We start from the raw sequence: 13686 nt of genomic DNA, 5'->3' as shown, positions 1-13686 counted from the left end.
CTCAGAAATAATGTTCCCCTCCCCACGTTTAGCTTAGTGCACAATGAGTTAGGTCTGATCTGAACTATCATCAGAAGATAAAGAGGAGAAAGTTACATTTACACACCCGACAACCAGCTGCCTGATGAATACTTTAACCAAAACAAAGGCTTGCTCTCAAGCCCTAAGGAAGGAAAGACCTGTCCAGGGAAACAAGTTCCTACTGGCACTTGATAGACTTACAGTGGTGATGGCGTTGGGCTTGGCGCCGTGTTGGAGAAGAACGTTAATGATGTGAGTGTGGCCTTGCTGAGCAGCTTGGTGAAGAGGAGTGTACCCATTCTGTTGTCCACGGTAGATGCAAGAAAAGCAAACAAAGAAAAACAACCACCAGTAATCAGATTAGACACTTCGCTTTACCTCCTTTTGAGACATTTCAAAAAGCCATTATGCCATCAGCTGACCCAAAGATAATAAATCTTCCGTAATAATAATACTCCTTCACAGATTAATGAAAAGATAATGGAGGGTAATATTTTTGTTCACAAATCATCTTTTATCTCACAATATAAGCAATCTCTGGAAAGACAGATAATTCCTCATTTCCTAAATCAGAGGGAGGAAAAATTAGGAACAGTAAAGTTAGAGTGGCATGCTAAGAACATAGAATCTTAGCTGAGGCAGAGAACATTTTTCTTCCTCTCACATATAATTTCCTCTAGAAAAGTGTAAAGATTTGCTTTGAAAATATTTGAGCCAATTTAAAGTAACATATGATGAGATCTGAGATGATTTGCTTTTAAAAAGTCTAACAACAAATACCTATAACAAATGCCATAGAATAGCATCATATAATCATAGTCATAGAATGCAAATGAATTTTAGCTTTACTTTGCAGTCAAGCTGTAATAATACCTAAAAACATGTACACAATGTCTGTATTAATAAACACACTTAATTTACTACACTTATCTGCTCCAGTGATTCATTGTAATGTTACACAAGACAGAAACATAACCAAAGCATACTTCAGCTAATTGATCTGGGTATTGTGTAAGACCAGCCAGGCAATTAATTTACAAAATTATCTCTGATTGGCTTTGAAAGCAAGCAGAGAATAAACTTGAAGAAAACACCAAGTTGATCTCTCTGTACACTTATGTAAAGCCTGGGGTCAGGCTCTGAAAGACACACTCTGAGAGTCATCTCCTTTGCAAATAAACAGATGCAAGTAACACTTTGTACCACTAATTAGACAGTGATAGTTCAGAAGTGTTACAGGCCTTATATTTATGGTACCCATGCACAAACTACAAGAAATGGAAGGAGGATTTTACTGCAGGCTGCAGTGCAAAGTAAATTTATGATTTTTACTTAAATGTAAGCACAGTCCTTCAAGGACAAAAATCAGCCATATTATTTTTCACTGCACATGGCACAAAGCATCATACAGCTTTCTCTAGCTAAAAACCAGGCAACAATAGAGGTTGCTTGTTCTTTAACATGCCTGTCCTGAATCCAGACAGGATGGATTTTCTCTTTAAAATGCATCTGCTTTACCAGTTGACAGACTGCCAGTATTTTTATTGGTCCCTAGGTGTGAGATTTTGGAGAATCACTGACTGCCCCGTACTCTCATACAAACTCGCTGACTTTAATGAATGTATTCTAAATAAGTGAAATACTGGGTGAAATGGCATCAGAATCTGACCCAGTGGCCCCTATAGACACAGACTGTGACCCAGTACTACAGACAGAAGTGTGTCTGTCCCTTTACTTGGCTTCCAAATACCTCAGCGGAACGTCTTGGCAGCTATCATTTGTATCCTGCCAGTGTCTGCTTTATTAATTCTTATCAGCTGTTTTTCTAGTAGTGTTGCCTGTTCTTTTGGAAACCCTGGGTTTTGCCCATTGATTTTGGATGATCTCACAAGGGATGGGCCAGCATCTTTCATTTATTTACTTTGCTGTTTCTTACCACATTGAGCTGCAACCACTATGAAGAAATAGTGCTACTTGGAGAAATGAATCCATCCCATAGGTTGCAGCTGGGGATAGAGGAACCGGCCAGAGGGACCAGCAGACCACAAGCCTGCAATTTGGACTGGATCTTAAAAACACTAAGGATGTCAACTAGAAATATCAATGCACTTCTTCATGCTGATCCCCAGATGTCCAACCTGAAGCTAGCTATTGCCTGAAACCAGCTTTATCTAAGCTGAAGCTTTCTCTTTTTGATAAGGGTGATCTCATATGTGGGATGCAACATACTGTTCCTGTCATCAGAACCTCCCTCAGGTGGTTCTCAGAACTCAGAAGATATACAACTCTTGCTACAAAATGCATGATATTCAGCTGTTATGCCCACCAATCCACACTAGAAGATTTTATTTCAATTCATACTGCTGAGGTCAGTAGATTTCATTCCAACCTTGGCTCTAGGCAGTCAAGTCCATTTCAGTGTAACTGGTCAGTAACAACGTAACCAGATTCCCCTCAAACAAAAACAACACTGTGTTCAGTAAACTGTATTCCCTCACCACAGCTGCTTCCTCTCCCAAAGTCATACCACCCACGCTTCAATCACCAGTGATTCTTCCCACTCTTCTCCCAGCAGTTTGGAAAGAACCTGGCATCACCCTCGAAGAGTCTGCATTGTTACTTAGCACTTTGGCAGCACACTGGTATTATACTGGTGTAAAACATGTGTAAATGACATCAGAAGCAAACCCGTATTTGCTAGTTTGCAAGCAAAAAGGAAAAAAAAAAACAACACAAACAAAAAAAACCCTCAGCCAACCAATAAAATTGATTCTCTACTTCCTTCTTCCACATGGCCAAAGCGTTATCTGACTTTTCTTTTGTGAGCACTGCACAAGGAGATGTAGCAGAGAGAAGGCATTCCACTACAGGCACAAATCAGCATATGCTGACATCTATCATGCAATCATTATAGTTTCCTAGTGAAAAGGCACCTATAGTCTGTATTCGTAGTACTTGGTTACCAAATTCATAACAAAGAGCAAAAGCTAGCAACAAAAAATTCTTTACCTTTGTTTTAGCATTGACATTTGCTCCCTGCTTGAGAAGAAAATTCACCATTTTGATGTTTCCATAGTGGCACGCCACAATTAAAGGTGTATAACCAAGCTACAACAAGAGAACAAACAAGTAAAACTGCAAGCTCAGTGGAACATTCCTTGCACGATGGCAGCATCCTTTGGCACGTTGGAGACAGCAGTCACTCCACGATTTACCTTTGTCTGTGCATCTTGGTTTGCTCCATGTTTAGTGAGTATTTCAGCTACAGTCACTTTATCCTCTTGAGCAGCAAGGTGCAAGGATGTCAGTCCAGTCTGGAGTTGGAATATACAAAATGGACAAATAAGAATATAAACTACTTTACATGAGGAAAGAAATTCAACTTTCTCACTTTCTTATCTTTAAAACACGAAGAGATCCCAACCATAGCTTCTAAGCAGGGGTGTGGTTTTTTTAAACAAAGTAGTTGTTGTAGTTTCTCCTGTTTCAGCTGACAAACAGCTCCAAAACAATTACACCACCATTAACCACAGAGTAAATCTTTCAGGCGTCAATGATCATGCTCAGATTTTATAAAACAATGTCACTTGGGAAGCTGAGGAGCCCCATTAATAAATTAGGGAAGCACAGTCACTGTGCTTCCCACTCCTCAGACAGGAAAGGGAACTTGACAGCCGCCTGCACGAGCCAGAATGAAGAAAATAACCCAGAAATAGATCCTGTTCAAAGATGCCAAGGAAATGGATGCAGCCTTTAACTAAAAGCTCACTGTAATCATGCACACAGTACTTGCCTGTGAACAAGGCAGGGAACAAATTTTCTGAGAGAAATGAGAATCATCTTATTTCTCATGGGTTAAGTACCATGATACATTAATATCAGACAATGAGAGATTTGGGCCTTCTGTTTTGACTTGTATGAACAAAAGCTGCAGGCTTTTAACCTTAAGTAAATAAGACTGACATATGTGCCTGGATAAATCTGGGGATCTATGAAGATCTACAGTAATGGGTTGGGGTTTTTTTGAGAAACTTGTTTCCTATGAAAAAGCTGTCATATACGATCATTAAACAACAATAACAATTAAAAAAAAATTGGAAAGGTCGTCCACAGGATTTTTCTCACTCACCACTCTGCTGATAATGTTATTTTGTTATTTACCAGACAGACAATTTCTTCTACCTGTAAAGAAGGCTGAAGGGTAAATATATGGGGAAAACCCCTTTGCTGGTGAGAGCATGGAACTATTTTAGACTGTAGCTCTCACGTTTCTGATACATGTTGTTAAATCTACCCTTGGACCCACAAACTCCAGAACTTCACATTCCTCTTTCTTTGCATCCAATGCATAACTTCAGGAGCATATGCAAAACACCTGAGAGATGGCAAAGTCACAGCACAACAAAACTACTGCAGTCCTGCCTTCCTGAATGCTCACAATTTTTTCTTGGTCTGCCTTTTCTGCCAGAGCCAGGTTTTACATCAGTTACCTCCAGTCACAGCAAACAGTGTCAGCTCCTCCAGTACATTACCCAGTACAGCTATTAATTACACTATACAAGTTAACTGGTTGATCCACCTGCCAGTCCCAGACATTCTCTTTTACTGTTCCTCCACTTGTTGTCACTTCTGCAGACTCACAAATACGTATATAAGGAAGTGAAGCTGAGAACTTCTGACAATGTACTTTGCATTTTACTGGATACTCTCACCCACACTACTGTTGTCTCCGCTTGTGAGTTACCTTTGTTGCCACATGGATATTGGATCCTTTCTCCAAAAGCAGGGTCACCATGTCAGTGTGACCTTCTTGGGAGGCCAAGTGAAGAGGGGTGACTCCCTGCTTGGTCAAAATGTTGGTCTCAGCCCCATAGTTCAAGAGAGTGGTAGCTATCTGCATCTGGTTTTTCTTGGCAGCAATATGCAGAGGGGTGTATCCATTCTAACACCAGCCAGGAAAAAAAAGAAGAATAAAGTACACCTAATAAGTCAGACACTGTAAAACAGCATTATTTTGTATTACCCCTTACTATTAAAAAGGAGAGTTCACTAAATCCCCAAGGCCAGGCATATCCCACATGGCCCTGCTGTTGTGCTCCTTTGTCCATCTGTTATTTTTTGCTGTTTAATCCAGAGCAAAGCCAGCCCTCGCCAGGGTGGGCAGGACTGCTCAGCCAATACCTTCAAATTACCCAAGTTTTACACCTGCATTTTAAATAACCTTTGTGGTGACATTCACTTTTGAGCGATGAGTGACATTCTCCGTGAGGAGCGATGGGTGCACACCCTCCCTTGCATCAAGCTTTCTCAGAGCATGTGGGTAGAGGTGCCTTTGCGTATGGAATTTCGATACGTGTCAAGTCACAGAAAGAGCAATAGGGAGCAATGTTTTTCTGATCAACTTAACCAGTTAACCAGAGCAGAATTACACTGATGGTACTTTCTGGCAGTAAGACAACCTGCCCCTTATAATGGCTTTCCAATGCGCTGGGAGAGGGGGGGAATTCTGGGGAACAGCAGCGTCCCTGGAGCTGTTTGGTTGGTTGGTCTGTGTTTGTTTGTTTGTTTTTAAAGATAGCTTTACCAAACTATCCCACTGCGACTGTGTCTTTTGCTGCTCCCCACGCAATGGGAACAACAAATCCCACACAATCCCTGAAGGGGCCGGCCTCATTTTTTGGCAGCAGCCTGACACAGGCAGCCCCTTCTAACATCAGCCTTTGCCTAACAGTGATACCATGACATCCTTGCTAACCCTGGGATGAATCCTCCATCTGTCTGGCCAGGATTACACACATCAAGTATTCTAGGATACTAAAGACTTCCAACGATGACTACAGCTCACCAACAAAAAGATGAGCGGAGAGATGTGTATCTACATAAACAAGTCTTCTTCTTCAACAGAGGTCTGAGAGAGCCCTCCACCCCGTGGGGTCGGGAGGGAAGGAAGGGAGAGAGGAAGGAAGGAAGGAAGGAAGGGAGAGAGGAAGGAAGGAAGGAAGGAAGGAAGGGAGAGAGGAAGGAAGGAAGGAAGGAAGGAAGGAAGGGAGAGAGGAAGGAAGGAAGGAAGGAAGGAAGGAAGGGAGAGAGGAAGGAAGGAAGGAAGGAAGGAAGGGAGAGAGGAAGGAAGGAAGGAAGGAAGGAAGGGAGAGAGGAAGGAAGGAAGGAAGGAAGGAAGGGAGAGAGGAAGGAAGGAAGGAAGGAAGGAAGGAAGGAAGGAAGGAAGGAAGGAAGGAAGGAAGGAAGGAAGGAAGGAAGGAAGGAAGGAAGGAAGGAAGGAAGGAAGGAAGGAAGGAAGGAAGGAAGGAAGGAAGGAAGGAAGGAAGGAAGGAAGGAAGAGAGGAAGAGAGGAAGGAAGGAAGGAAGGAAGGAAGGGAGAGAGGAAGGAAGGAAGGAAGGAAGGAAGGAAGGAAGGAAGGAAGGAAGGAAGGAAGGAAGGAAGGAAGGAAGGAAGGGAGAGAGGAAGGGAGAGAGGAAGGAAGGGAGGAAGGGAGAGAGGAAGGGAGAGAGGAAGGAAGGGAGAGAGGAAGGAAGGAAGGGAGGAAGGGAGGGAGGAAGGGAGGGAGGGAGGAAGGGAGGAAGGGAGGAAGGAAGGAAGGAAGGAAGGAAGGAAGGAAGGAAGGAAGGAAGGAAGGAAGGAAGGGAGAGAGGAAGGAAGGAAGGAAGGAAGGAAGGAAGGAAGGAAGGAAGGAAGGGAGAGAGGAAGGGAGAGAGGAAGGGAGGAAGGAAGGAAGGAAGGGAGAGAGGAAGGGAGAGAGGAAGGAAGGAAGGAAGGGAGGAAGGGAGGGAGGGAGGAAGGGAGGGAGGGAGGAAGGGAGGAAGGGAGGAAGGGAGGAAGGGAGGAAGGGAGGAAGGGAGGAAGGAAGGAAGGAAGGAAGGAAGGAAGGAAGGAAGGAAGGAAGGAAGGAAGGAAGGAAGGAAGGAAGGAAGGAAGGAAGGAAGGAAGGAAGGAAGGAAGGAAGGAAGGAAGGAAGGAAGGAAGGAAGGAAGGAAGGAAGGAAGGAAGGAAGGAAGGAAGGAAGGAAGGAAGGAAGGAAGGAAGGAAGGAAGGAAGGAAGGAAGGAAGGAAGGAAGGAAGGAAGGAAGGAAGGAAGGAAGGAAGGAGAGCCGGGCTCACCTTGGCGGTGGCGTGCGGCGAGGCGCCCTTCTCCAGCAGCAGCAGCGCCACCTTCTGGTTGTCGTAGTGCGCCGCCACGTGCAGCGGGGTCAGGCCGTTCTGCAGGGGCGGGCGGCGGCGTCAGGCGGGGCCGCGGGGGGTGCACCAGGAGCGGCGGGGGATGCGGAGGGGGATGCGGGGGGGGGGGGGGATGGGAACGGAGCCCGGCCGCTGGTGTCTGTGTCCCCGCAGCACAAGCGAAGCGATTCCCACAGGTCGTCCCGTTCCGCCCGCCCCCCCCCCCCCCCTCCCGCGTTTAGGGTGTTGGCGGTTTGGGGGGCTGAAGGGAGGCGGCGCGACCTGAGATTCCTGACGGGGAGCCCCAACCCCACACTCTGCATTTCCACAATTAGCACCTATTAACTAGTGCGCTCCGGGCAAAGGTTCTGCTGCCGGGGCCACGGGCAGAAAACGGGGGGATTTCGTCTGCGTACCAGACTCCTGGCTGGGGAAGTAAAGCCCGTGGGCACCGAGGGCAGACAGACCCCTTTCTCATGAATTCGTGATACAACCTTTGGGTCCAGATCAAAGTATTTTAAACCTTCTGCCCTCTCTAGATCTTATGAGGATTGTTCTATCTAATCATCTATCTACCTTGTCACAGAAATGACATCATCTCCGCAACCAGCACGCATACCCATCGCCCGTGGGGGAACACGACCCTAAGAAAGCCACAACCACCACGTGAAAGCAGCTGCAGCCTCCTCCCCTGCACGCCTTTCTCACAGTTCTTCTCTAAGGAAGGCCCCGAAGTGCTGCTGACTTTTTTTGCCTTCCTCGCCAGTACCTTGCCCGCTGAATCCGGAGACGCGCGGCGCTGCAGCAGAAGCTTTGCCACTTCCAGGCTTCCGTATTTGGCCGCCACGTGCAAAGGTGTGAATCCCTTCTGAAAAGTTGCAGGAGACAAGAAGCAGATGTCTTTGTGAAAGGTCACACTGATACCTCTTTAAGAAACTATGTATTAAGCACTTCAGCCTACATTCTAGCTTGCAGAATCAACAGCCATGCCTAGAAAGATCATCTCTTAGATGCACTTTGAGAAGAATGAAATACAAGAAAATACTTTTCCTTGTATTACTCCTTCCTCTAGGCTGGCAGACATTTTATCCGACACAGACCCTACTAGCAACAGACACTGTGTGTGGGGGCAGTGAAGGCACTTGTTCAAATTTCTGCTCCAAGCCAGCTGCACTTTTTAGTTTCATGGCAGCTGCAGAAATATTTCCTGTATCAATTGTTGCCAGTAACAATGAAACACCAACTAAATTCAGTGAGAAAAGCTCCAAACGTCTTAGTCCTCCTTCAGAGTTTGCTGAAGAATTATTTATATTTGGACTCATGTATCCCTGCAGTCATTAAGTTCTGCTGCAGCCTCTGAACTGCAGCTAAAAAAAAGTCATGCCTGACTCACTGGCAGTGCTTGTGGAAACGCATCGTGGCAAGACTAAAAACCTTCTCTTTTTGAACGTCCCTTTCTCTTTGTTTAATAATGCTTGTAAGTACAGCACAGGTGTAAGGTGTAGGCCAAACTAACATGCTCTTTGCCTGTTCTCTTAATTAATAAAACAACAAACATGTTGATAAGGAAAACTCATGGATGCAGGACAGCAGGTGGCAGACTGCACAGCTGCCCTGATTTTGGGGAGCTACAATGACCTACTTGCCTGACATGTTAGCGATGTGTAATGTTTATAATCATTATCAGCTTGTTCCATTAATTCCCCCTCAAAAAGAGTTTACGTCAGGGAATGTCAAACATTTCCAGATTCATAGGTTTGTAGAGAGATTATCTAGGGGACCACATCTTCTCCTCTTCGTAATTACAGAATATTCCTGCAGTACTAAAGCCATAAAGCGGTATGGGAAATGAATAAAGTATTTAGTGTATTTTTAGCCATTTTAATGTGATTTAACAGCTGGAGAAAAAGGAGAACAGCAAGCGTTCCAGTAATCCATGGATCATAATTTGAAAATTGCTGGTTTAGTCTTCTACACCCTGGAAGACATCCCATTGTTTGAAAATATGTTTTAAGCTCCAGCTGTAAAATCAGGGGTAATTTTTCAAGAACTAAAACAATAGTGAGAATTAAGTGATTCTCACTTAATCACATGTGTTACATTTGGAAAAGACTTCTTGGCACATCATTCTATTCACAGCTATGTATTTTCTTAGTTGTTCATCACTCTGTTAGGGATCTATTGGTAAACATTTTTGGCTAACAAAACAGTAATGATTCCGCAGACCATGTCTTTTATAACCCCAGACAAAATGGCCTATTGTGTCATATGACACCTCATTTATACAACCACTGAAAACAGATTCAGCACCAGATATGACTGAACAGATGCTGACTTGTATGTTTTAGGAACATTCCTTGCAGCTAACACAGGCTAGAATTATTTTACTATTTAAATACACAAGGTGTCGATGAGTAAGCAGGTCTGTTCACTAAAAAAAAAAGTATTATCATCATCCCCTTTTTTTGAAAATTTTGGCCAAAAAAGGCCTACCCATAATGCAATGGGAAAGAGAGCAAAGCAGGGACTTTGTGTACATTTTTAACCTGTCAGGACCGTGCATTTATCGCAATATTCCTTTGGCTCCAGCGGGAGCCAAACTCCCAACTTCAGGTGACAGCAAAACACATCAAAATCTGATTAACTTCACATCGATTACTTCAGCCTACTGGCTCGCTGCTGATTAAGTAAGAACAAGAGACTCAAACTAGTTTGGTTTCTCAGGGTGAAAGTAGATTCCTTCCAGGAAAACAGGCGGGAGCATGAACACAAGGCACTTTGTCTTACTTTGGTAGACATGGAGTGTGAGGCCCCTGCCTCTAGAAGAACCGATGCCACATCCACTTGTCCCTCTCTGGCAGAGATGTGCAGGGGGGTGTACCCGTTGGTTGTCGCAGCGTCAGGGTGGGCCATGTGCTGCAGCAGAAGCTGGACGATCTCCGTTTTCCCCAAGCGAGAAGCAATGTGCAGGGGAGTCTGTTCTTCCTACAACTCAAATCGAGCAGATCATCAGCGCAGGCAGAACCACCTTGAAAGCAATATTCTGGTTGACCCCAATAAATCTACCTCTGCACTTGTCTGGCAAAAAACACAGGAAGTAGCAGTACACAAAAAGTTGGTAATGGAGGGGGTGCAGGTTCATTTTTGCAATTCTCTTATTTGAACAGAGAACGAGGAAGGAAATCACTGGCTTTTCCTTTTACCAGGCAGATAGCACACTTCAGCGTGAGAATCACCTTGCTCCCTTTTGTGTTCTTGTTTTACAACAGCTGTACGAACAGTCCCCTTGGTTTCAAAATCTGGCACTAACTGCTCTCAGAACCCCTGTTGGGTTGCAGGACATGGCTGTGCACCTCCTTGCTCAGATAAGAAGGCTACTGCTGCTCTGAGTTGGGCACATTGTACTGGGTATAGCCAGGAGTTCATTTTCATCACAGGAGCCTGTATGCTGCTCTGTTTCAGATTTCTGACCAAGACAGTGTTGATAACATACCAGAGTTTCAGCTGTCGCTGAGCAGGGCTTACACAGTGCCGAGGGTATTTCTGTTTCTCCCTCTGCCCCCCAGGGAAGAGGCTGGGGATAGGCAAGAGCCTGGGAAGGGACACAGCCAGGACAGCTGGCCTGAACTGGCCAAAGAGGTAATCCATACCATATAACATCATGCTCAGCAATAAAACTAGGAGGGGGAATTTTTCCAAAAGAGCCGTTGCTCAGAGACTGGCTGGGCATCCGTCTGCTTGTGGGAGGTGGTGAGTGGCTGCCTCTGCATCTCTTCTGATGGGGAGAGTTGGTTTTGTGGGTTGTTTTTTTGTTTTTGTTTTTTTTTCTTTCTCCCTCACCTACTAAACTGTATTTATCTCAACCCAAGAGATTTTTCTCACCTTTGCCCTTCCAGTTCTCTCCCCCCTACCACTGTGGGGGCAGTAAGTGGGCAACTGAGCAGGGCTGAACTGCTGGCCAGGGTCACCCCACCACACACATTCATTTTGGACGGCCTGTGCATTAACAGGACCCTGTCTTCAGAACTGGTGTTAAGGTGTGCGTAATACTGAAGCAACAAAGCAAATAAAAATGAAATCGAATGTTGAGTAGGAGAAAAAGACAACATTGTAAGCAGAACACCTACCCTGGCTCGGGCATCAACCAGGGCCCCGTTTCTCAGGAGGCAGCGAACTACTTCCACCTGTCCAGCACGGGCTGCCATGTGCAATGCAGTTTCTCCACGCTGCAGAAAAACAGAGATGTTTCAGTCTCCTAAACCTCTGTGACGAAACAGAGCACTGATGGTGTAAATTCCACCCCCATCAACTCGTGCAGAGACCTGTCCTTCTGCCAGCTGAGAATCTGGCTTCGGACCCAAGAACCGTTCAGGAGGGTGTGTGCATACATGTTACTGGGCCTGGGTACACTTTGGTTTGCAAACTCTGTGATCCCAGACAAATGTCATCTCACTACGGAGGGTCAGTATTAAAATCCTGGTTTATAGAAAATTCTGCCATATTATAGACTCCCCAGGTCACATAACGTTCCTCAGCTTGCTACGTAACGGTGCATCAGCTTGTGTGCCACAGAGAAGATAAGAGTACATTGAGCCAGTCTCTCTCAAGGGACTGTGAGGCACATGAGCCTCAAGATGGAAGGGAATATTTTTCCAGATGGTCTCTTCCTGCACACTGTGTGGAGCTGGCAGCACTAAAAGGCCTTGCAATGGGTGTGCTCAACTGAGCCAGTATATGAAACGTGTAAAATCTGTGCTCAGTAGCGTGGCTGGGTCTGCAGGCTATGGCTTTCATCTTGTTTCAAGGCTTTTGTAGCCCACAGAATTTGAGGAAGAATATGAAATTTTGGAAAGCTGACTGGAGTGATGTGGAATTTCAGATCAGGATAATGAAGCATGGATGGTATATTCAAAGCATTTACTTTTGGCATAGGTTTGCAAAGGCCCGCTGGAAGTGAGCATTCCTTCATAATGGCATTTCTAGCTTAAGTTTGCACTACCCACCATTCTTTGAGTACACGTTCCTGAAGTGGACTAAACAGTCCCTGTGCAGCTCATCAGTGTGTAGTACATAAGGTACTGGGACAGTTCTGCAACTAGGAGCTCTGCATACATCTGTTCTGTTTACACAGCAGGACTGATCACTTCTTTGTGTTAATTGCTCCTTCTCCATGCTCGAAAGCTGGAATATATTCTCTTGTAAGGCTTTTACCCCCGAGACTACCAAGTTAAACTGCAATTGCCAACATGAACACTCTGGTCAAGATATTTTGCATCAGAATGAGGAATCATAGCTCCTTGTCCTTTGTCTAGATGTAAGAATCAGCCTGAGCTTGCCTACTATTATGAACTTCTAATTAAAGCAAACCCTCTTTGCCACGAGTTGATTTATCTTGTCATGTTAAAATTAACATTGTATTAGCAGCTGTGATTAATAAATAGGCAACAAACAAAATCCCACAGCCCTCGCTACAGATCTTAATATTCATCTATATAAATTTTATTCCTTGAAGAATGAGCTGTTTAAAGTGTGAATAAGTTTTACATTTCACACACTCTAAAGATCAAATCTCTGTAAAGACCCTTTTGTAGTTGAATTAGCAAAGCAATTTCACTTTTGGCAACAGTAATTCAACTGGGAACTTCAGCTGACCAAGTAAAAGCCAAGACACCTGTGTAGCATAAATTGTAAAGTGTTAAACTTTGCACACGTATGTCCAGTAACACAATACTTTTAATTGCTTCCACAGGAATTTCTTGTTGGTTTTCATATAATCAATACAGCTTTTATATAAAGATTGTTTCTATAAAAATGTATAAAAGCAGTGAGAGACTTTGTCAAGAAGTCTGTTCTAACAATTCAAGCAACAACTCGGTGTGCTCAGCATTTTTACTAAGTTACACATAGGAGTTTCCTAACTGAGGAAAAAAATGATGAGCCCAGTGTAACCAGATTACTAAATTTTTGTTGTTGGGAACACTTATATATAATATTATTCAGTGATAAAAAGCTCCTTACAAAGTGCAGGTGGTCATAAGTTGAACATTTGTTCACACTGACAAATTCTAACAGTAAAATATCCATGAAATGGAGCTGAGAAAGCAATCATGTTCTTTTTATTGTTACTATTCTTGGTAACTAGGCTGTTGGTATACAAACACTGATTTCTATGGTAAGTCAGGTTCTGCATTTTATGTCACATCCCAATGGTCACATTTTCTAGATTTAAGCACGTTCTTTTGAAAGGCACCAGTTCCTGGAATTTCCTGTGTAAGAGGAACATCTTGAGTTGAGTATTTTACTTTTTGTTTAATTGTTAAGTTTTAAGCCTTTTAGACCCTTTTACTGATCCAAATCACACAATTCCATGGCAGCCAGCAAAGCTATGCAAGCAGAAATCAGGGCTTTTTGGTTTAAATTTCATCCTTCAGAACACAAGCACAGTCTTCCCCGTGACTTGGCTCGTAATCATTTTTGGATGTATTTGGTGA

General features: G+C 44.1%; 1 protein-coding gene across 9 annotated transcripts in view; it reads right to left on the bottom strand.

The window, feature by feature from the left end:
- Positions 1–13686, bottom strand: part of ANK2 (ankyrin 2) — a 179733-nt gene that overhangs the window by 76441 nt on the left and 89606 nt on the right. For all 9 annotated transcript variants that reach the window (XM_051617957.1, XM_051617958.1, XM_051617959.1 and 6 more), the window contains 8 exons: positions 11323–11421; positions 9983–10180; positions 7965–8063; positions 7139–7237; positions 4766–4963; positions 3237–3335; positions 3031–3129; positions 223–321 (listed from right to left, as the gene is read on the bottom strand). In XM_051617957.1, coding sequence (XP_051473917.1) covers positions 223–321; positions 3031–3129; positions 3237–3335; positions 4766–4963; positions 7139–7237; positions 7965–8063; positions 9983–10180; positions 11323–11421 — 990 coding nt within the window. The remainder of the gene's footprint in view (positions 1–222; positions 322–3030; positions 3130–3236; positions 3336–4765; positions 4964–7138; positions 7238–7964; positions 8064–9982; positions 10181–11322; positions 11422–13686) is intronic.

Source organism: Apus apus, chromosome 4 (assembly GCF_020740795.1).
Source record: "Apus apus isolate bApuApu2 chromosome 4, bApuApu2.pri.cur, whole genome shotgun sequence".
Lineage (NCBI taxonomy): Eukaryota > Metazoa > Chordata > Aves > Apodiformes > Apodidae > Apus > Apus apus.
Note: the sequence above shows the minus strand (reverse complement) of the source record. Positions and strands in the feature narration are given on the sequence as shown.